Source organism: Oncorhynchus nerka, linkage group LG7 (genome assembly GCF_034236695.1).
Source record: "Oncorhynchus nerka isolate Pitt River linkage group LG7, Oner_Uvic_2.0, whole genome shotgun sequence".
In the NCBI taxonomy this organism is placed as follows: domain Eukaryota; kingdom Metazoa; phylum Chordata; class Actinopteri; order Salmoniformes; family Salmonidae; genus Oncorhynchus; species Oncorhynchus nerka.
Window position 1 is genome coordinate 70,946,375 of NC_088402.1, and position 23,183 is coordinate 70,969,557.

Below are 23,183 nucleotides of genomic sequence, written 5' to 3' on the forward strand. Positions count from 1 at the left end.
CCACAGTACCGTATTTGGTATTTTATTAGGATCCCCATTAGTTGTTGCAAAAGCAGCAGTTACTCTTCCTGGGGTCCATGCAAAACATGAAATATAATAGAGAATGACATAATATAGAACCTCAATAGACAAGAACAGCTCAAGGACAGAATTACATACTTTTTTTTAAAGACACACAGCCTACATATCAATGCATACACACAAACAATCTAGGTCAAATAGGGGAGAGGCGTTCTGCCGTGAGGTGTTGCTTTATGCTGTTTATTTGAGCAATATGAGGGAAGTTATATGGAAGGAAGTGCAATAAGGGCGCTATATAATACTGTACTTTGTTCTGGATTTGGAGACTGTGAAAAGACCCCTGGTGGCATAACTGGTGGGATAAGTGTGTGTGTCAGAGTTTGTGTAAGTTGACTATGCAAACAATTTGGGTTTTTCAACACAATTTTTCTTATAAAAAGAAGTGATGCAGTCAGCCTCTCCTCAACTCTTAGCCAAGAGAAACTGGCATGCATAGTATATACAGTTGAAGTCGGATGTTTACATACACCTTAGCCAAATACATTTAAACTAAATTTTTCACAATTCCTGACATTTAATCCTAGTAAAGAATTCCCTGTCTTGGGTTAGTTAGGATCACCACTTTATTTTAAGAATGTGAAATGTCAGAATAATAGTAGAGAGAATAATTTCCCAGTGGGTCAGAAGTTTACATAGACTCAATTAGTATTTGGTAGCATTGCCTTTAAATTGTTTAACTTGGGTCCAACATTTCAGGTAGCCTTCCACAAGCTTCCTACAATAAATTGGGTGAATTTTGGCCCATTCCTCCTGACAGAGCTGGCGTAAGTGAGTCAGGTTTGTAGGCCTCCTTGCTCGCACACGCTTTTTCAGTTCTGCCCACAAATGTTCTATAGGATTGAGGTCAGGGCTTTGCGATGGCCACTCCAATACGTTGACTTTGTTGTCCTTAAGCCATTTTGCCACAACTTTGGAATTATGCTTGGGGTCATTGTCCATTTGGAAGACACATTTGCGACCAAGCTTTAACTTCCTGACAGATGTCTTGAGATGTTGCTTCAATATATCCAGATACTTTTCTGCCTCATGATGCCATCTATTTTGTGAAGTGCACCAATCCCTTTGTGAAGCACCCCCACAACATGATGCTGCCACTGTTTAAAGGCACAGTCAACTTAGTGCATGTTAACTTCTGACCCACTGGAATTGTGATACAGTAAATTACAAGTGAAATAATCTGTCTGTAAACAATTGTTGGAATAATGACTTGTGTCATGCACAAAGAAGATGTCCTAACCGACTTGCCAAAACTGTAGTTTGTTAACAAGAAATGTGCGGAGTGGTTGAAAAACGAGTTTTAATGACTCCAACCCAAGTGTATGTAACCTTCCGACTTCAACTGTATATCAGCCCTCTGATTACAATGAAGAGCAAAATGTGACTCTCTGTTCTGGGCCAGCTGCAGATTAACTAGGTCTTTCCTTGCAGCGCTGGACCACACGACTGGACAATAATCAAGATTAGACAAAACTAGATCCTGCAGAAAACTAGATCCTTGCTTTTTGGAGTGTGGTATCAAAAAAGCAGAACATCTCTTTATTAAGGACAGACCTCTCCCCATCTTTACAACCATTGAATCTATATGTTTTGACCATGACAGTTTACAATCTAAGGTAACGCCATGTAATTCAGTCTCCTCAACTTGTTCAACAGCCACACCATTCATTACCAATTCATTACCAATTCACCATTCATTACCAACTCATTCAGATGAGGTCTAGAACTTAAGAAATTATTTGTACAAAATACAATGCCCTTAGTTTTAGAGATGTTCAGGACCAGTTAATTACTAGCTACCCATTCCAAAACAGACTGCAACTCTTTGTTAAGGGTTTCAGTGACTTCATTAGCTGTGGTTGCTGATGCGTATATGGTTGAATCATCAGCATACACGGAGACACATGCTTTGTAACCTGCCTAAATGACTACCGACCATGACTCACATCAACACCATTATCCCAGAAATCCTAGACCCACTCCATTTTGCATACCACCCCAACAGATCCATAGATGATGCAATCTCTATTGCACTCCACACTGCCCTTTCCCACCTGGACAAAAGGAACACCTACGTGAGAATGCTATTCATTGACTACAGCTCAGCATTCAACACCATAGTGCCCTCAAAGCTCATCAATAAGCTAAGGACCCTGGGACTAAGCACCTCCCTCTGCAACTGGATCCTGGACTTCCTGACAGGCCGCCCCCAGGTGGTAAGGGTAGGTAACAAAACATCCACCATGCTGATCCTCAACACAGGGACCCCTCAGGGGTGCGGGCTCAGTCCCCTCCTGTACTCCCTGTTCACTTATGACTGCATGGCCAGGCAGAACTCCAAAACCATCATTAAGTTTGCCGATGACACAACAGTGGTAGGCCTGATCACCGCCAATGACGAGATAGCCTATAGGGAGGAGGTCAGAGACCTGGCCGTGTGGTGCCACGATAACAACCTCTCCCTCATTGTGATCAAGACAAGGGAGATGATTGTGGACTACAGGAAAAAGAAGACTGAGCACGCCCCCATTCTCATTGACGGGGCTGCAGTGGAGCAGGTTGAGTCCGAACGACCCTGTACATCACTGGGGCCAAGCTTCCTGCCATCCAGGACCTCTATACCAGGCGGTGTCAGAGGAAGACCCTAAAAATTGTCAAAGACTCCAGCCACCCTCGTCATAGACTGTTCTCTCTGCTACCGCACGGCAAGTGGTACCGGAGCGCCACGTCTAGGTCCAAGAGACTTCTAAACAACTTCTACCCCCAAGCCATAAGACTCCTGAACACCTAATCAAATGACTACCCAGACTATTTGCATTGCCCCCCCCTCTCCCCTTCTTTTACACCTCTGCTATTCTCTGTTGTTATCATCTATGCATAGTCACGTTAATAACTCTACCTACATGTACATTTCACCTCAACTAACTGGTGCCCCCGCACATTGACTCTGTACTGGTACCCCCCTGTATATAGTGTAGCTATTGTTATTTTACTGCTGCTCTTTAATGACTTTTTACTTTCATTTCTTATTATTTTCCGTATTTATTAAACTCCATTGTTGGTTAGGGGCTCGTAAGTAAGCATTTCACTGTATGGTCCTCACCTGTTGTATTCGGCGCATGTGACTAATAACATTTGATTAGATTTGTTTAATGCCTCAACTATCCAGTGCCTCTGCACATTGAATCTGTACCGGCACCCCCCTGTATATAGTGTTATTTTTACTACTGCTCTTTAATTACTTGTTACTTTTCTCTTCGTCTATATCCGTATTTTTTTAAACTGCACTGTTGGATAGGGGCTCGTAAGTAATCATTTCACTGTATGGTCTACACCGGTTGTATTCAGCGCATGTGACTAATAAAATTTGATTTGATTTGGCAGGTCATTGGTAAAAATAGAAAAGAGTAGAGGGCCTAGAGAGCTGCCCTGCGTTACACTACACTTTACATGTTTGACATGAGAGAAGCTTCCATTTCAAGAAACCCCTTTTAGTTCTATTAGATAGATAGATAGATAGATAGATAGATGTTAACAACAGGTTATTGTCAATCATGTCAAAGGCTGCACTGAAATCTAACAGTACAGCTCCCACAATCTTTGTATTATCCTTTTCTTTCAACCAATCATCAGTCATTTGTGTCAGTGCAGTACATGTTGAGTGCCCTTCTATATAAGCATGGTGAAATAATTGTATTTGCTCAAAAACATTTTTTTCCAACAGTTTGCTAAGAAATGGCAGTAAAGGCTTATAGGTCTGCTGTTAGAACCAGTAAAGGCCGCTTTACCACTCTTGGGTAGCGGAATTACTTTGGCGTCCCTCCAGGCCTAAGGACAAAGACTTTCCTCTCAACTCAGATAAAAAATATGACAGATAGGAGTGGCTGTAGAGTCAGCTACCATCCTCAGTAGCTTTCCATCTAAGTTGTCAATCCCAGGAGGTTTGTCGTTATTGATCGATAACAATAATTTTTCCACCTCTCCTAACTAACTCTAACTTTACAAAATTCAAACTTGCAATGCCTTTATTTTTTATATTTAAAAAAAAAAAAATTATCCCCTTTTCTCCCCAATTTCGTGGTATCCAATTGTTAGTAGTTACTATCTTGTCTCATCGCTACAAGTCCCGTACTGGCTCGGGAGAGACGAAGGTCGAAAGCCATGCGTCCTCCAAAACACAACCCAACCAAGCTGCACTGCTTCTTAACACAGCGCGCATCCAACCCGGAAGCCAGCCGCACCAATGTGTTGGAGGAAACACCTTGCACCTGGCGACCTGGTTAGCGTGCACTGCGCCCAGCCCGCCACAGGAGTTGCTAGTTCCTGCCTAAGTTTACCCACTTTGCCAATTAAATAATCATTCAAATAATTGGCAATATCAAATGGTTTTGTGATGAATAAGCCATCTGATTCAATGAAAGATGTCGTTCAATTTGTCTTTCTACCCATAATTTAATTTGAAGTACGCCCAAGTGTTTTTCCATAGTTCTTTATATCATTGATCTTGGCTTCATAATACAGTTTATTCTTCGTTTTGTTGAGTTTAGTCACATAATTTCTCAATAGGCAGTCAGTAAGCCAGTCAGATGTGCAGCCAGACTTATTAGACACTCCTTTTGCCTCATCTCTTTCAACCATACCGTTTTTCAATCCCTCATCATTCCATGGAGCCTTAACAGTTCTAACAGTCAGTTTCTTAATAGGTGCATGTTTATCAATAATTGAAAGAAGCAATTTCATAAATGTATCAAGTGCAGCATCTGGAAGCCCCTCATTAATCACATCAGACCAACAAATATTTTTAATATCATCCATAATAAGAGTCAGAGCAAAAATGTTTGTATGATCTCTTATACACTATTTTAGGCCCAGTTTTTGGAACTTTGGCTTTCCTGGATATAGCCTCTATATTGTGATCACTGCATCCAATGGGTATGGATATATGTTTAGAACAAAGTTCTACAGTATTAGTAAAACTGTGATCAATACATGTGGATGATCATGTTCCTGTAGTGTTTGTAAACACCATGGTAGGTTGATTAATAATCTGAACCAGATTACAGGCACTGGTTACAGTAAGAAGCTTCCTCTTGAGTGGATAGTTTGATGAAAGCCAGTCAATATTCAGGTCCCCAAGAAAGTAGACTTCTTTGTTTACATCACATACACTATCAAGCATTTCACACATATTATTTAGATACTGACTGTTAGCACGTAGGTAGCCTATAGCATCACCCCAAAAGAAAAGGCTTTAGATGTGCTAAGTGAACCTGCAACCACAACACTTCAATAACACTTGACATAAGATCTTCTCTAAGCATTACAGGGATATGGCTCTGAATATATACAACACCTCCCCCATAAGCATTTCTGTCTCTTCTATAGATGTTATATCCTTGTATTGCTACTGCTGTGTCACCAAATTAATTATCTTAGTGAGTCTCAGAAATGGCTAATATATGAATGTTATCTAATGTTAGCAAGTTATTGATTTTATGAACCTTATATTTAAGGCTACATATATTAATATGGGCTATTTTCAGCCCTTTCCTGGGTAGCTTATCGGAGATAGACATAATACGGAATTTGCAAACAAAGCAAGAGAAAAAAATATACTTTCAACAGTCCATTAATCATTTGGTGTGTGTGTGCTGCGGGGTTGAAGCTACGAACCCACGACCACAATACTGACAGTACCGTATCATGACCCCCCCACTACCACAATACTGACAGTACCGTATCATGACCCCCCGGCACTACTACAGTACCGTATCATGACCCCCACTACCACTGTACTGACAGTACCATATCATGACCCCCACTACCACAATACTGACAGTACCGTATCATGACCCCCGGCACTACTACAGTACCATATCATGACCCCCCACTACCACTGTACTGACAGTACCGTATCATGACCCCCCACTACCACAATACTGACAGTACCGTATCATGACCCCCCGAAACTACTACAGTACCGTATCATGACCCCCACTACCACAGTACTGACAGTACCGTATCATGACCCCCCACCCCCTACACTACTACAGTACTGTATCATGACCCCCCACTACCACAGTACTGACAGTACCGTATCATGACCCCTCCACCCCCACTACTACAGTACTGTATTATGACCCCCACTACCACTGTACTGACAGTACCGTATCATGACCCCTCCACCCCCAGTACTACAGTACTGTATTATGACCCCTCACTACCACAGTACTGACAGTACCGTATCATGAACCCTCCACCCCCCACTACTACAGTACCGTATCATGACCCCCCACTACCACTGTACTGACAGTACCGTATCATGACCCCCACTACCACTGTACTGACAGTACCGTATCATGACCCCCACTACCACTGTACTGACAGTACTGTATCATGACCCCCACCACCCACTACTACAGTACCGTATCATGACCCCCCACCCCCCACTACTACAGTACCGTATCATGACCCCCCACTACCACTGTACTAACAGTACAGTATCATGACCCCCACTACCACTGTACTGACAGTACCTTATCATGACCCCCACTACCACTGTACTGACAGTACCGTATCATGACCCCTCCACCCCCACTACTACAGTACCGTATTATGACACCCCCCACTACCACAGTACTGACAGTACCGTATCATGACCCTCCACCCCCACTACTACAGTACTGTATTATGACCCCCACTACCACTGTACTGACAGTACCGTATCATGACCCCTCCACCCCCACTACTACAGTACCGTATTATGACACCCCACTACCACAGTACTGACAGTACCGTATCATGACCTCCCACTACCACTGTACTGACAGTACCGTATCATGACCCCTCCACCCCCCACTACTACAGTACCGTATTATGACACCCCCACTACCGCAGTACTAACAGTACCGTATCATGACCCCCCACTACCACTGTACTGACAGTACCGTATCATGACCCCCCACTACCACAGTACTGACAGTATCACAGTCCTCCACTGCTGTCAGGAGAACTCCAAAGAATACAGTCACTGTTTTGTCCATTCTTTTCTTTTCATTAACTGTACTTTTCCATTCTCATATATATCCACAGTGAGCTCAGGCATTAAGTGTCCATGATGTCAGCACAGCAAAAAGCCCATACTGGCAATATTTTCCTGGGAGAAAAATGTAAGCGAGAAATAAAAAATCTCCAGAAGGGCACGTTGCTGTTGGTGTGATATTAGAACTCTCCTCATTGTTTATGATGAAAACCTGGTGCATTTCTTTCTGTAAAAGTGTTGTGTGCAGCACAGCTGCAGACATTGAGCAACAGGCCTTGACTGTAAACAAGCAAGCACATCTGCCTCCTCAGAGGCAACGCTTCATGTCACACTTCGGACAAGACGAGAGATTTGGCCCGAAGTCCTACCTTCTCTCAGTACTTGGACTAGGAAAACTCTTCCAAGTGAGATGAATAATAACCCAAAATGGGGAGGTTCTTTAGTTGTTTACTCTTGTTAGTAATTCCTTAATTATATCCAGAAATGGCTGGAGAGAATGAAGAGGTGGAAGGGAGAGTGAAAAAAGATAGAGATCTGCAGTGAATATCTGGGGAAGCAATATAGGCTTTTATGGTTGTGTGTACAGTACAGTAGCCCATGGTCATTCTGGTGGGGTGAAACTAACTCATATTTTCCAGTGGGGTGAATGGGCAGTAGTCCAGGCAGGCAGCCTATGGGATGAGAGGGTGAGAAAGAAGAGAGAGGAGGGCTGACCATTAAAGGGGTCCTTCAAGAAATTAAACACTTTGCAGAGCAATAAGATCAAGCGCAGTCTCTCTGTGATAGGCTTTGCATCAGAGCTGAGACTCAGTCAGGAGCTGATTAAAAAGCATAGGTAGTGTGTAGGAGGGAGTGATGCTGATGGTTTTACAGGCTGCATAGAAGGGAGTGCTGTTAACTGGGGAGTGTTTATATCGGGAGTGTACTAAGGATCCCAGTCAACCTCCAACGCATGTACTGTCCAGTAAAGCAGCAGACCCCCGGCTTGCTGTGTGGTGGTTGGTCGTGACCAGTCGTAAACCAATTGGCCATGTGTTTACACAGAGCCCACAGTGCAGTTCAGGCTCGCACCCGTTCAGCACAGGCCAGTACCATTAATCTATGGCTCTGCTGTTATATCTACCCTGGTGGATTGTCTCCCCAGTCAACTGCTAGGCCTTATGGAGCCTCAAATGTAGATTCTGGTGCTTTGTAAATAAATAGAGAGAGAACATAGACCAGGCGCAGTGCCAGCAGGTGCCCATCATATCTCTATCCGCTGCCCTTTCAGGATTGCCTCCTGGTAAGTCAGAAGACAGAGTAGGTTTATGGAAGTTTACAATGTTCCATGATGCATACACATTGTAAATTAATTAGAAATAAATGTACTTGGCAAGACTGAAACAAAACATTTAGGTAATTCCTCTCTGTAATTCATTAAATCCTGCTCTGTGAAATAGATCCCACTTGTCTGACGTCCGAGCCTGTCCTGGCTCACTGTAAGGTGGCCACCTCGCTTCGCGTTCCTAGGAAACTATGCAGTTTTTTGTTTTTTTACGTGTTATTTCTTACATTAGTACCCCAGGTCATCTTAGGTTTCATTACATACAGTCGAGAAGAACTACTGAACATAAGAGCAGCGTCAACTCACCATCAGTACGACCAAGAATATTACTTTCGCGAAGCAGATCCTGTGTTCTGCCTTTCACCCAGGACAACGGAATGGATCCCATCCGGCGACCCCAAAAAACGACTTCGTAAAAGGGGGAAACGGAGCGGTCTTCTGGTCAGACTCCGGAGACGGGCACATCGTGCACTACTCCCTAGCATTCTTCTCGCCAATGTACAGTCTCTTGACAAAAAGGTTGATGAAATCCGAGCAAGGGTAGCATTCCAGAGGGACATCAGAGACTGTAACGTTCTTTGCTTCACGGAAACATGGCTCACTGGAGAGACGCTATTGGAATCGGTGCAGTCAGCTGGTTTCTCCACGCATCGCGCCGACAGAAACAAACATCTTTCTGGTAAGAAGAGGGGCGGGGGCGTATGCTTCATGGTTAACGTGACGTGATCATAACAACATACAGGTACTCAAGCCCTTCTGTTCACCTGATTTAGAATTCCTCACAATCAAATGTCGACCGCATTATCTACCAAGGGAATTCTCTTCGATTATAATCACAGCCGTATATATTCCCCCCCAAGCAGACACATCGATGGCTCTGAACGAACTTTATTTGACTCTTTGCAAACTGTTATCCATTTATCCGGAGGCTGCATTCATTGTAGCTGGAGATTTTAACAAGGCTAATCTGAAAACAAGACTCCCTAAATTTTATAAGCATATCGATTGTGCAACCAGGGCTGGAAAAACCTTGGATCACTGCTATTCTAACTTCCGCGATGCATATGAGGCCCTGCCCCGCCCTCCTTTCGGAAAAGCTGACCACGACTCCATTTTGTTGATCCCTGCCTACAGACAGAAACTAAAACAAGATGCTCCCGCGATGAGGTCTGTTCAACGCTGGTCCGACCAATCTGATTCCACACTCCAAGACTGCTTCCATCACGTGGACTGGGATATGTTTCGTATTGCGTCAGACAACAACATTGACGAATACGCTGATTCGGTGAGCGAGTTCATTAGAACGTGCGTTGAAGATGTCGTTCCCATAGCAACGATTAAAACATTCCCAAACCAGAAACCGTGGATTGATGGCAGCATTCGCGTGAAACTGAAAGCCCGAACCACTGCTTTTAATCAGGGCAAGGTGACCGGAAACATGACCGAATACAAACAGTGTAACTATTGCCTCTGCAAGGCAATCAAACAAGCTAAGCGTCAGTATAGAGACAAAGTAGAATCTCAATTCAACGGCTCAGACACAAGAGGTATGTGGCAGGGTCTACAGTCAATCACGGATTACAAAAAGAAAACCAGCCCAGTCACGGACCAGGATGTCTTGCTCCCAGGCAGACTAAATCACTTTTTTGCCCGCTTTGAGGACAATACAGTGCCACTGACACGGCCCGCAACTAAAACATGCGGACTCTCCTTCACTGCAGCCGACGTGAGGAAAACATTTAAACGTGTCAACCCTCGCTAGGCTGCAGGCCCAGACAGCATCCCCAGCCGCGCCCTCAGAGCATGCGCAGACCAGCTGGCTGGTGTGTTTACGGACATATTCAATCAATCTATCCCAGTCTGTTGTTCCCACATGCTTCAAGAGGGCCACCATTGTTCCTGTTCCCAAGAAAGCTAAGGTAACTGAGCTAAACGACTACCGCCCCGTAGCACTCACTTCCGTCATCATGAAGTGCTTTGAGAGACTAGTCATGGACCATATCACCTCCACCCTACCTGACACCCTAGACCCACTCCAATTTGCTTACCGCCCAAATAGGTCCACAGACGATGCAATCTCAACCACACTGCACACTGCCCTAACCCATCTGGACAAGAGGAATACCTATGTGAGAATGCTGTTCATCGACTACAGCTCGGCATTTAACATCATAGTGCCCTCCAAGCTCGTCATCAAGCTCGAGACCCTGGGTCTCGACCCCGCCCTGTGCAACTGGGTACTGGACTTCCTGACGGGCCGCCCCCAGGTGGTGAGGGTAGGCAACAACATTTCCACCCCGCTGATCCTCAACACTGGGGCCCCACAAGGGTGCGTTCTGAGCCCTCTCCTGTACTCCCTGTTCACCCACGACTGTGTGTCCACGCACGCCTCCAACACAATCATCAAGTTTGCGGACGACACAACAGTGGTAGGCTTGATTACCAACAACGACGAGACGGCCTACAGGGAGGAGGTGAGGGCCCTCGAGGTGTGGTGTCAGGAAAATAACCTCACACTCAACGTCAACAAAACTAAGGAGATGATTGTGGACTTCAGGAAACAGCAAAGGGAACACCCCCCTATCCACATTGATGGAACAGTAGTGGAGAGGGTAGTAAGTTTTAAGTTCCTCGGCGTACACATCACAGACAAACTGAATTGGTCCACCCACACAGACAGCATCGTGAAGAAGGCGCAGCAGCACCTCTTCAACCTCAGGAGGCTGAAGAAATTCGGCTTGTCACCAAAAGCACTCACAAACTTCTACAGATGCACAGTATCACAGCCTGGTACAGCAACTGCTCCGCGCATAACCGTAAGGCTCTCCAGAGGGTAGTGAGGTCTGCACAACGCATCACCGGGGGCAAACTACCTGCCCTCCAGGACACCTACACCATCCGATGTCACAGGAAGGCCATAAAGATCATCAAGGACAACAACCACCTGAGCCACTGCCTGTTCACCCCGCTATCATCCAGAAGGCGAGGTCAGTACAGGTGCATCAAAGCTGGGACCGAGAGACTGAAAAACAGCTTCTATCTCAAGGCCATCAGACTGTTAAACAGCCACCACTAACATTGAGTGGCTGCTGCCAACACACTGACTCAACTCCAGCCACTTTAATAATGGGAATTGATGGGAAATTATGTAAAATATATCACTAGCCACTTTAAACAATGCTACCTAATATAATGTTTACATACCCTACATTATTCATCTCATATGTATACGTATATACTGTACTCTATATCATCTACTGCATCTTTATGTAATACATGTATCACTAGCCACTTTAACTATGCCACTTTGTTTACATACTCATCTCATATGTATATACTGCACTCAATACCATCTACTGTATCTTGCCTATGCCGCTCTGTACCATCACTCACTCATATATCTTTATGTACATGTTCTTATCCCCTTACACTTGTGTCTATAAGGTAGTAGTTTTGGAATTGTTAGCTAGATTACTTGTTGGTTATTAATGCATTGCCGGAACTAGAAGCACAAGCATTTCGCTACACTCGCATTAACATCTGCTAACCATGTGTATGTGACAAATAAAATTTGATTTGATTTGGCTAATGGAGCTAAAATGGAAGGAGATTTAGAAATGTCACAATGGATGTTTCTGCATGACCTAGATCTGTGGTACTGTGTTTGGGTACCCCAGCTATCCCCAAAGCCAGCAACAGGGGGTACTTGAAAAGGACTACTGCATTAAGTGTCTTGCTGTGCTTTAAGTGATTATGAAGCATTTTATCAATGTATTAATCCTTATGGAGACTTGGAGGCCTGGTCGTGGTCGTTCTGCGGCCGTATACCCCGCAAATCTAGAATAGTCCTGTCATGTCCTGCTCTAAAATACATATTTTCTGGACGTTAAATATAGTTTCCTTTTAGTTTCTAAATGAAAGGTTAAAAGACGTCTTTTCCGGACATTGAATATTATGTATTTTCCGGACGTTAAAATCATATTCATTTGAATTTCTGGCTGAAAGTTTGCAAAGCGTGACTACCTTTGAAGAATCTCAAATATAAAATATATTCTGATTTGTTTAACACTTTTTTGGTTACTACATGATTCCATATGTGTTATTTCTTAGTTGTGATGTCTTCACTATTATTCTACAATGTAGAAAATAGTAGAAATAAAGAAACACCCTTGAATGAGTAGATGTGTTTAAACTTTTGACTGGTACAGTACATCAATGTTTGGACCAAATCAAGGCCGGTCTAGACTGAACCAAACATAGATGTCTATGTTTTGGGCAAATCAAGGCTGATCCAGACCGGACTGGACCAAAAATCAACGTCTGTGGAAATCAAGGCCCGCAAAGGAAAGCGGTCCAAAAGACATTTAAGAAATTCCTCTCTGTAATTCATTCAATCCTGCTCTGTGAAATAGATCCCACTTGTCTGGCGTCTGAGCCTGGCCTGGCTCAGTGTAAGGCTAATGGAACTAAAATGGAAGGAGATTTAGGATTGTCGCAATGGATGTTTCTGCTTGACCTAGATCTGTGGTTTCCAAACTACGGTACATGTTCGGGTACCCCAGCTCCCGAGCTCCCAGGTCCCCCAGCTCCCAAGTGGTGCTGCGGTCTAAGGCACTGCATCTCAGTGCTAGAGGCATCACCACAGACCCTGGTTCGATTCCAGGCTGTATCACAACTGGCTGTGATTGGGAGTCCCATAGGGCGGCACACAATTGGCCCAGTGTCATCCAGGTTAGGGTTTGGCCGTGGTAGGCCGTCATTGTAAATAAGAATTTATTCTTGACCGACTTGCCTAGTTAAAGGTTCAAAAGAAGAAAAAAAACTATAAATAAAATCTCCAAGCCAGCTCCATGTGGTAAAAGGACTACTGCATGTAATGTTTTAAGTGATTATCAAGCCATTTGTCACAGTGTAAGAATTTTTATGGAGACTTGCAGGCCCGGTCGAGATAGAATAGAATAGCCTGTCAGTCAAACTGTGTATAGGTTGTCAAAGACATGAGACCATCCAGTGGTAGTGTTGTATGAACAGTTCATCAGAGCGCTCACCCTGCCTTTTCCATCCTTGGACCTTCTTCATCAGAGTTGACTGGCTCTCTTTCCCTGGATGGAGACAAGGCTGGATGGAGACTAACACATGACCGCATAAGGCCAGGCAGCTTTAGCAGTGCTGAATAAACATTCACAGAGGAGAGGAACGTCTCTCATGGTGCGCCTAGAATTTACTCCCCCTCTAAAATCCATGTGGCTGTTACAGTGTATGAGCCTCCTAATAAAGACCAGGCATTTAGGTCTGCTTCTGCTCTTGGTTTGTCCTGCATAGACTCACAACAAAGCTTAGCTTTAAAAAACAGATGAACAACATCTTGTATCACAGCGCCTCTACTCTTTCTAAAGATCTAATTTAACTGTACAGTATATAAGAATATGAATATGTATATGCACTCAGCGGCCAGATTATTAGGTACACCACCCAGTTCACAAAAATGGTTAGTTCTTTACAGACAGTGAGTCATGTGGCCGTGGCTTGCTATATAAAGCAGGCCTGTCACGCCCTGACCTTAGAGAGACGTTTTATTTCTCTATTTGGTGAGGTCAGGGTGTGATGTGGGGGGGGCATTCTATGTTTTGTATTTATTTGGTTTTGGCCGCGTGTGGTTCCCAATCAGAGGCAGCTGTCTATCGTTGTCTCTGATTGGGAGTCATACTTAGGTAGCCTGTTTTCCCACCTATGTTGTGGGATCTTGTTTTTTGTTAGCTCTGTGAAGCCGGCATTGTTCGTTTTTCCTTTTGTCATTTTTGTTTGGTGTTCTGAGTATTAAAGATCATGAACATTTACCACGCTGCACCTTGGTCTACTTCTTCAGACGAACGTTACAAGGCTGACCGGCATCGAGGCCTTCAGTTAAATCAAATAACATTTTATTTGTCACATGCTTCGTAAACAACAGGTGTAGAATAACAGTAAAATGCTTACTTACAGGCCCTTCCGAACAATGCAGATAACAAAAAATTATCTATAAGAAAAAAATAATTAAATACCAGGAATAAATACACAATGACTAATGATAACTTGGTTATATACACTGGGTACCAGTACCGAATCGAGGTGCAGGGGTACGAGGTAATTGAGTTAGATATGTACATATAGGTAGGGATAAAATGACTAGGCAACAGGATAGATAATGAACATTAACAGCAGCGTATGTGATGAGTCAAAAGAGAGTGCAAAAACGGTCAATGCAGATAGTTTGGATAGCTATTGTTTAACCATTTAAGTAAATATTTAGCAGTCTTATGGCTTGTGGATGGGGGTGTGCTCGGCTCTCTGTTTCCTGTAGTCCACGATCAGCTCCTTTGTCTTGCTGACTTTGAGGGAGAACTCGTTGTCCTGGCACAACACTGCCAGGTCTCTGACCTCCTCCCTGTAGGCTGTCTCGTCGTCGATGATCAGGCCTACCACTGTAGTGTCATCGGCAAACTTACGGATGGTGTTGGAGTCGTGCCTGGCCGTGCAGTCGTGGGTGAACAGGGAGTACAGGAGGGGACTAAAAATGCATCCCTGAGGGGCCCCCGTGGCAGTTGTGTTGTTGCCTACCTTCAACACTTGGGGGTGGACTGTCAGGATGACCACGATCCAGTTGCAGAGAGAGGTGTTTAATCCCAGGGTCCTTAGCTTATTGATGAGCTTTGATGGCACTATGGTGTTGAACGCTGAGCTGTAGTCAATGAATAGCATTCTCACGTAGGTGTTCCTTTTGTCCAGGTGGGAAAGGGCAGTGTGGAGTGCGATAGAGATTGCATCATCTGTGGATCTGTTGGGGCGGTATGCAAATTGGAGTGGGTCAGGATGTCTGGGATGATGGTGTTGAAGACCTTCGAAAGGCAGGGTAGAATAGATATAGGTCTGTAACAGTTTGGGTCCAGAGTGTCTCCCCCTTTGAATAGGGGGATGACCGCGGCAGCATTCCAATCTTTGAGGATCTCAGACGATACGAAAGAGAGGTTGAACAGGCTAGAACAGGCTACGTTGCAACAATTTCGGAGGATAATTTTAGAAAGAGAGGGTCCAGATGGTCTAGCCCGGCTGATTTGTAAGGGTCCAGATTTTGCAGTTCTTTCAGAACTTCAGCTATCTGGATTAGGGTGAGGGAGAAAGCTTGTTGATGAGATGTCAAAGGAGAATGGCAAGAATTGCGCAAGCTAGCAGGCAGACCACAAACTGGAAAATAAAGGTGCATTACAACAGTTGTGTGCAGAACGGAATCTCGGAACGCACAACTCATTGACCCTTGTCACGGATGGGCTTTTGCCGACGAATCCCGGTCATGCTGATGGCAGAGTCAGGATTTATGTGTATTCTGCTGCTTGTCTATAGCAAATATAATTGTTTTTCACAATATAGTTTTGATGTAAGGAACTACTTTTTCAAAGTAGCTTTAGTTTTCTAAACTATTTTCCCCCTTAGCTTTAGTGCAGCTCAACTTCTTCCAGTGTGAAGTAATTGGTAGCTTGGTAAACTATATTTTCAGAGCAGCTTCCCCAACACTGACAGACCAGCGTGTCATCCAGAGTGTTTCCAAACAGGATACGATCTAGCGGCCAGGGAATAAGCTGATCTGTTGTTTTATGTGTTTAAAGGAGTCTCCCACCCAGGCAGGAGAACAGCTCCTAATCTCAAAGAATGCAAGAGAACATGATATCTAAGCAGAGATCACAAGGAGATCAAACACTATCTCTCTCTCTCGCTCTCTTTTTCACAATTTCCCTTTTTTCTCTGTACCGTATCATGTCGTAATGTGCACTGATCAATGATCAGCCACCCTGGGTCATGTATATTGACTCTTGGCAAGGAACTTCCCATCACGTAACAGATTGTCATAGAGGGCTCTTTCCATGCTATCAGATAGGCCTAGTCATTATTGAGTGCAGACAACCATATTTGGTGCCTGATTCACTAAGAACGGAGCGCACAGATGGAAACTGAAGATAAACATTTTGGACCTAACATAGTCTAGACTTTACACTTTATTTAAGTAAATGCCTCATATCTGTACACAATTTACCCAATGGAACGGCAGTATACATCTCAGACTGGGCCTTTGCAACCATGCAGTCACCTAGTCAGGACCAGATGATGCCAAGCCAGTATGTGTCCCGAATGGCACCTTATTCCCTATGTCCCCAGTAGCGCTCAATATAGGGGATAGGGTGCCATTTGAGACACAGCCAGTATGATATCAGCAGCATGATGTACCCTGAGGTCATCACTTGGACTCTCTCACCCAGTAAACTGGGGCCTTTCGCCGCATGATGTCATCTCTGCGCTGCAGGCATCTGCGTGGCAAACACTCACTAAAAGATGAACAGGGTTTACAGGAGAAGGATTACCTATGTGAACTCTGTCAGAGCAGGAGAGAAGAGCATGCAAGGTCCCAGTGAATTATATATCACAGGCAGATCACTTGTGTTGGCCTGTGCAATACCTGTCCTTTGGGATGCAAATCATCTGAACACATTGTGGGTTGGATGTCACATAAAGTTTCTATTTTCTTCTTCATGGTGTCCTCATGGAAAATGTTTTACTCTGTCTGAAGTCTCTGGTTGATACTTCATACAAATGAAATGTCTCAGATTGAGCCACTGTGCTGGTTCTAACCAGTATGGTATTATAAAGCAAGTCAGAATGATTTCATATATGCACTAAGAGCTTTTTGTGATACATTTTCACATTAAACTAACATGTTCTTTCTCTGTTCATTTTCAGCACGACAGGGCATCAAGGTATGTACAGATTCAGATCTTCCTTCTCTTGCTTTCTTATAAACCTGACCACTATTTTAGTATTTTAACTTCATGAGAAACACATACAGCACTCCAAAAAAAGATTTGTATGTCAGTGTTCCATCAATGTTTGTATGTCATCTATGTCAGTGTTCCAACAATGTTGTAATGTCAGCTGTGTTACTGGATGTTGTACATCACCCACTTAAGGAGCTGTGCTTCCTCCTTCCTCCCAGGTTGGACTCTGGTGGTGGGGACAGCAGGGCTGAACCTCTGGGCAGAACCAGCTCCTACACACGCAGGGAAACCAGATTGGCAGCGCTGAACAAGCATGAGGACGACACCAGCTCCAGGGATTACAAGAAGGTACTGTAGAACCCAGAAGGGAAACAGAAGATATATATATTTTTTTAAATCTAAACGTAACTAGCCTGGTTAAATAAAGGTTAAATATACTGAACAAAAATATAAACTCAACATGCAACAATTTCTAAGAATTTACTGAGTTACAGTTCATGTAAGGAAATCAGTTAATTTAAATAATTAATTAGGTCCTAATCTATGGATTTCACATGACTGGTAATACAGATATGCATTTGTTGGTCACAGATACCTTACAAAAATGGGCCTCACAATGGGCCTCAGGATCTCGTCACAGTATTTCTGTGCATTCAAATTAACATCAATAAAATGCAATTGTGTTCGTTGTCCGTAGCTTACGCCTGCCCATACCATAACCCCACCACCACCATGGGGCCCTCTGTTCACAACGTTGACATCAGCAAACCGCTTTCCCACACGATGCCATATATGTGGTCTGTGGTTGAGAGGCCGGTTGGACGTACTGCCAAATTCTCTAAAACGACGTTGGAGGTCGGCTAATGGCAGAGAAATTAACATTAAATTCTCTGGCCACAGCTCTGGTGGACATTCCTGCAGTCGGCATGCCAATTGCACGCTCCCTCAAAACTTGAGACATCTGTGGCATTGTGTTGTATGACAAAACTACATATTTTAGAGTGGCCTTTTATTTCCCCCAGCACAAGGTGCACCTGTGTAATGATCATGCTGTTTAATCAGCTTCTTGATATGCTACACCTGTCAGGTGCATGGATTATCTTGACAAAGGACAAATATTCACTAACATGGATGTAAATAAATTTGTACACAGAATGTGAGCGAAATAAGCTTTTTTTAGGGATCTTTTATTTCAGCTCATGAAACATAGGACCAACAACACTTGACATGCTGCGTTTATATTTTTGTTCAGTATAAAATAAATAGATTCCATATGTATGTTTGTTTTCTCCCACATACAGTGCCATCCATGTTTTAATCAGGAGAGAGTTGTGTATGGGGCAAAAAGTGATCAATAGCACTTCTTGTTGATTCATCTGATGCAGAGATATCAGAGCTGGCCTATTGTGGGGAAAATGTTGTCACATGACAAGGTATCTCCAAGTGACATAAGCATTAACCTTTTGATTTGTTCTCTTTCAGATGTATGAAGATGCTTTGGCAGAGAATGACAAGCTCAAGTCCCGGCTGGATGATAGCAAACAGGAGCTGACCAAGATACGCACCCAGCTGGACAAAGTCACCCAGGTACAGTATAGTAGGAGTGCATCTGATTGGCTGATAGAGTCCAGTAGAGTCCCTCCCTAAGCTCAATACTGAGCACAACACTGAGACAGTCCTGCATAGCCTTCTGTTGACCATCTTAATTAAGTTCAGTATAGTTCACACGTCTCAACAGCATATTGCATTTGAACAATAAATTGTTCAAGGCGAGCACAAGGTGATAAGAAAACAAACCAGTGTATCCCCATCAAAGTTTTCAAATTCTGTTTTATCCCATTTTAAGTCAACCCACTGTATATTTTTTCCACTTTGTGACAACTGTGCACTCTGTCTTACAGAAACAGGACAGAGTATCTGAAAGATCCACTGTACTTGAATCAGAGAAAAGGGTATCTATAACTTGTTAAATATCTTGCGGGCTTCTCTTTCTTTGTTTTCTCAAAGCCATATGCCTCATATCCTTGATATCAACATTCCAATTCTCTTTCCATCCTGACAGCTTGATATCTACATGTCTACCACTCTCTGCTTTTTTTCTGATCTCAGTCTCTTTTTTCAGATCTTTTCCATGTCATCTGTCTGTCTGTTCATTCCTCTATGGGCTCATCATCATGTGTGGGAATGAAAAATGACTCCTAATTTAAAAGTAGAAATCTTAAAGTGGGGTTGTGATTCTGACCTGAACTACCTGCTCTCCTCAGGAAAAACAGGCTCTGGAGAAGAGGGTAACGGACATGGAGGAAGAGCTCAAGGTAAGGTCTTCACTGCAACAAGGAGGGAAGTCACTACATGGCCCTGCTTGGTTATTATAGGCAAACAGGTGATGATGAGGTTCAGAGAGAGAGAGCGAGAGAGAGCGAGAGAGAGCGAGAGAGAGAGCGAGAGAGAGAGAGAGAGAAAGAGAGACTGTTCTGTCCCACACCAAGCAGACTGTTGTCTTTTGTTGGCTACACACTGACTGACCTAGATCCAGCTGAATACCAAGCTCCGTCCAAGAGCAAAGGACCTGCTTATGTTAAGCATTCCTGCACTAATTGTGCATATTTAGCATTTCGAGGGGCGAGAGAAAAACAGCAGCAGAATATCATTCAGGGCTGAATAGATGTGAACCTCATACAAGTGCAAACCACTTCTAGCAATAGCCAAAGGTTATGATGACAACTCAGTATGTGACACAGAGATGTGAGATGGAAGATGAGAACAGAGTGTTTGACACCATGTTGTGACCCCATGTTGCCTCAGCAGGAAGCTGCCCGAGTGAGAAATTTCCGTTGTGGGTACCAGCCCTGAACGCTGACCATGGGGCAGACTGGCTCAGGGCCAGGGGGCGACGGTGAGTGGTCCTGTATGTGAGTGAGAAGTGATTGACACCCGCTTGTCACCTCACCTCTTTAGAGACCTGGGCATGAACACATGCCTGTGCACACAAACATACACACATTAAAACACATACACAATAGATGTGCATGTACAGTTGAAGTCGGAAGTTTACATACACTTAGGTTGGAGTCATTAAATCTCGTTTTCCACCACTCCACAAATTTCTTGTTAACAAACTGTAGTTTTGGCAAGTCAGTTAGGACATCTACTTTGTGTGTGCATGACACAAGTAATTTTTCCTTGTGAAGATTCTGGAGGAAACAGGTACAAAAGTATCTATGCATATACACAGTAAAACGAGTTCTATATTCACATAACCTGAAAGGCCGCTCAGCAAGGAAGAAACCACTGCTCCAAAACCGCCACTAAAAAGTCAGACTACGGTTTGCAACTGCACATGGGCACAAAGATTTTACTTTTTGGAGAAATGTCCTCTGGTCTGATGAAACAAAAATAGAACTGTTTGGCCATGATGACCGTCGTTATTTTTGGAGGAAAAAAGGGGATGCTTGCAAGCCGAAGAACACCACCCAACCGTGAAGCATGGGAGTGACAGCATCATGTTGTGGGGGTGCTTTGCTTACAGGAGGGACTGGTGCACTTCACAAAATAGATGGCATCATGAGTCAGGAACATTTTGTGGATATATTGAAGCAACATCTCAAGACATCAGTCAGGAAGTTAAAGCTTGGTCGCAAATGTGTCTTCCAAATGGACAATGACCCCAAGCATACTTCCAAACTTGTGGCAAAATGGCTTAAGGACAACAAAGTCAAGGTATTGGAGTGGCCATCACAAAGCCCTGACCTCAATCCTATAGAATATTTGTGGGTAGAACTGAAAAAGCGTGTGCGAGCAAAGAGGCCTACAAACCTGACTCAGTTACACCAGCTCTGTCAGGAGGAATGGGCCAAAATTCACCCAACTTATTGTGGGAAGCTTGTCGAAGACTACCCAAAATGTTTGACCCAAGTTAAACAATTTATAGGCAATGCTACCAAATACGAATTGAGTATATGTAAACTTCTGACCTACTGAAAATGTGATGAAAGAAATAAAAGCTGAAATAAATCATTCTGTGTACTATTATTCTGACATTTCACATTCTTAAAATAAAGTGGTGATCCTAACTGACCTAAGCGAGGGAATTCTTACTTGGATTCAATTGAAGAATTGTGAAAAACTGAGTTTAAATGTATTTGGCTAAGGTGTATGTAAACTTCTGACTTCAACTGTCTGTAATGCCATATCCCAGCAGGCAGGCTGCAATATCATTACAACCAGAAACTAGGTTGCTTTGATGTCATTGCAACCGGTTTTGCCCACTGGGATAGAGATATGCACATACAACATTATACAGACATGCTTTTACTCTTTTCACACAGGTCTGATGTGATTCTACATGTTTCTTCTGCCACAGGGTCTGTCCGATGTTTTACAATTCTGGTTACTTTATGGCTCTCTGATATCCCACTGGGAACAGATGTCAGTTCAACGTTTATTCCACTATGGTTCAACGTAATTCCATTGAAATGATGTGGAAACAAAGTTGATTAAAACCAGGGTGTGCCCATTGGGATGGGTCTCTCTGGGATAATGGGCTAGGATTATTCCTGGCAGCCTCTGAAACTCCAGCACTGGCAAAATGTGGGAATTTATCTATAGGACTCAGCTCTGGTTAAATATCAATGAGTTCAAGAGCATTAAAACATCATGAGGAATAAATAATTAAGCATTCTCTCTCAAGCTCACCCCTCTGGCTACATCCTCCTCTCTCTCTCTCCTCTGCACTCACTCTCTCTTTCTCCTCTCCAGTCTCTCTTCTCCACTCTCTCTCTCCTCTGCACTCACTCTCTCTTTCTCCTGCACTCACTCTCTCTCTTTCTCCTCTCCACTCTCTCTCTTCTCCACTCTCTTTCTACTCTTTACTCTCCACACTCTCTCTCTACTCTCCAGTCTATCCTCTCCACTCTCTTTCTCTCTACTCAACACTCTCTCTTGATCTACTCTTCAATCTCTCTCTATTCTCCACCATCTCTATTCTCCACTCTCTCTCCTCTCCACTTTCCATCCTCTCCTCTCCTCTGCTCTCTCTCTCTCTCTCTCTCTCTCTCTCTCTCTCTCTCTCTCTCTCTCTCTCTCTCCTCTCCACTTTCTCTCACCTTTCCTCTCTCCTCTCTCTCTCCTCTCCTCTCATCTCCCTCTCTCTACTCTCTAGTCTCTCTCTACTCTCTCCTCTCTCTCTCACTCATCTCCACTCCCTCTCTCTCCTCTCTCTCTCTCCTCTCCGCTCTCTCTCCTCTCTCTCTCCTCTCCATGCTCTCTCTCCTTTCCTCTCTCTCCTTTCTCTCTCCTCTCCACTGTGTCTCTCTCTACTCCAAGATAAATTTGTCAATATTTGTTCTTCAGAACAGTGTGCTGTGAAAGGCTAACTGAGACAGCACAGAGAAACAGTCTGACATATCCATGGATTCTTCAGTCCGAGTAAAGGCAGACTTCAAATAGTTTCTTGGGATGTTAGCAGCTGGATCTCCTCCATGTCTTTTCTTCCTGGCCTTCCTCTCTTCTCTTCTCTCTTTCTCTGTAGCCTTCTTCTCCTCACTGGGCTTCTCTCTTCTCTTTCTCCCCGGCTTTTCCTTTCCTCCAGGCTCACCTTAATTTCTTCCCTTTCTATCCAGCCTTCCTCTGCTCTCTGAGCATCTGGGGGGAAGCCTCTGAGGCCACTCTCTGCTTTCCTCTGTCTATGTGTGTGCTGCCTCCTTGCCTGCCTGTGGTTTCCCCCAGGAACGTTGTCAAACCACAGACATCTCCACTAAACCGCACTGAGGTTTACCTCTAAAGCCTGCCAGGGAACCCAGGGAAATTAATCATTTCCATTTTCTATGACCTATAACATATTGGGCTCTCTGAATGAGGCTGAAATTGAAGGTTATATTGAAAGTCCCCCACCCCCATCTTTCCCCAGCATGACTGACAAGCTATGTAAACCATACAG

The 23,183-nt window shown here is 43.8% G+C and overlaps 1 protein-coding gene across 9 annotated transcripts in view; it reads left to right on the forward strand.

Annotated features, from left to right (window-relative positions):
* Positions 1-23,183, forward strand: part of LOC115132302 (protein phosphatase 1 regulatory subunit 12B-like) — a 40,354-nt gene that overhangs the window by 13,850 nt on the left and 3,321 nt on the right. For 3 of the 9 annotated variants that reach the window (XM_065020786.1, XM_065020788.1, XM_029664796.2), the window contains 5 exons: positions 17,211-17,227; positions 17,464-17,593; positions 18,728-18,832; positions 19,147-19,197; positions 19,510-19,560. In XM_065020786.1, coding sequence (XP_064876858.1) covers positions 17,211-17,227; positions 17,464-17,593; positions 18,728-18,832; positions 19,147-19,197; positions 19,510-19,560 — 354 coding nt within the window. Of the gene's footprint in view, positions 1-17,210; positions 17,228-17,463; positions 17,594-18,727; positions 18,833-19,146; positions 19,198-19,509; positions 19,561-20,050; positions 20,137-23,183 lie in introns of those variants that run through there. The other 6 variants (XM_065020787.1, XM_029664799.2, XM_029664797.2 and 3 more) reach the window with 5 other exon arrangements.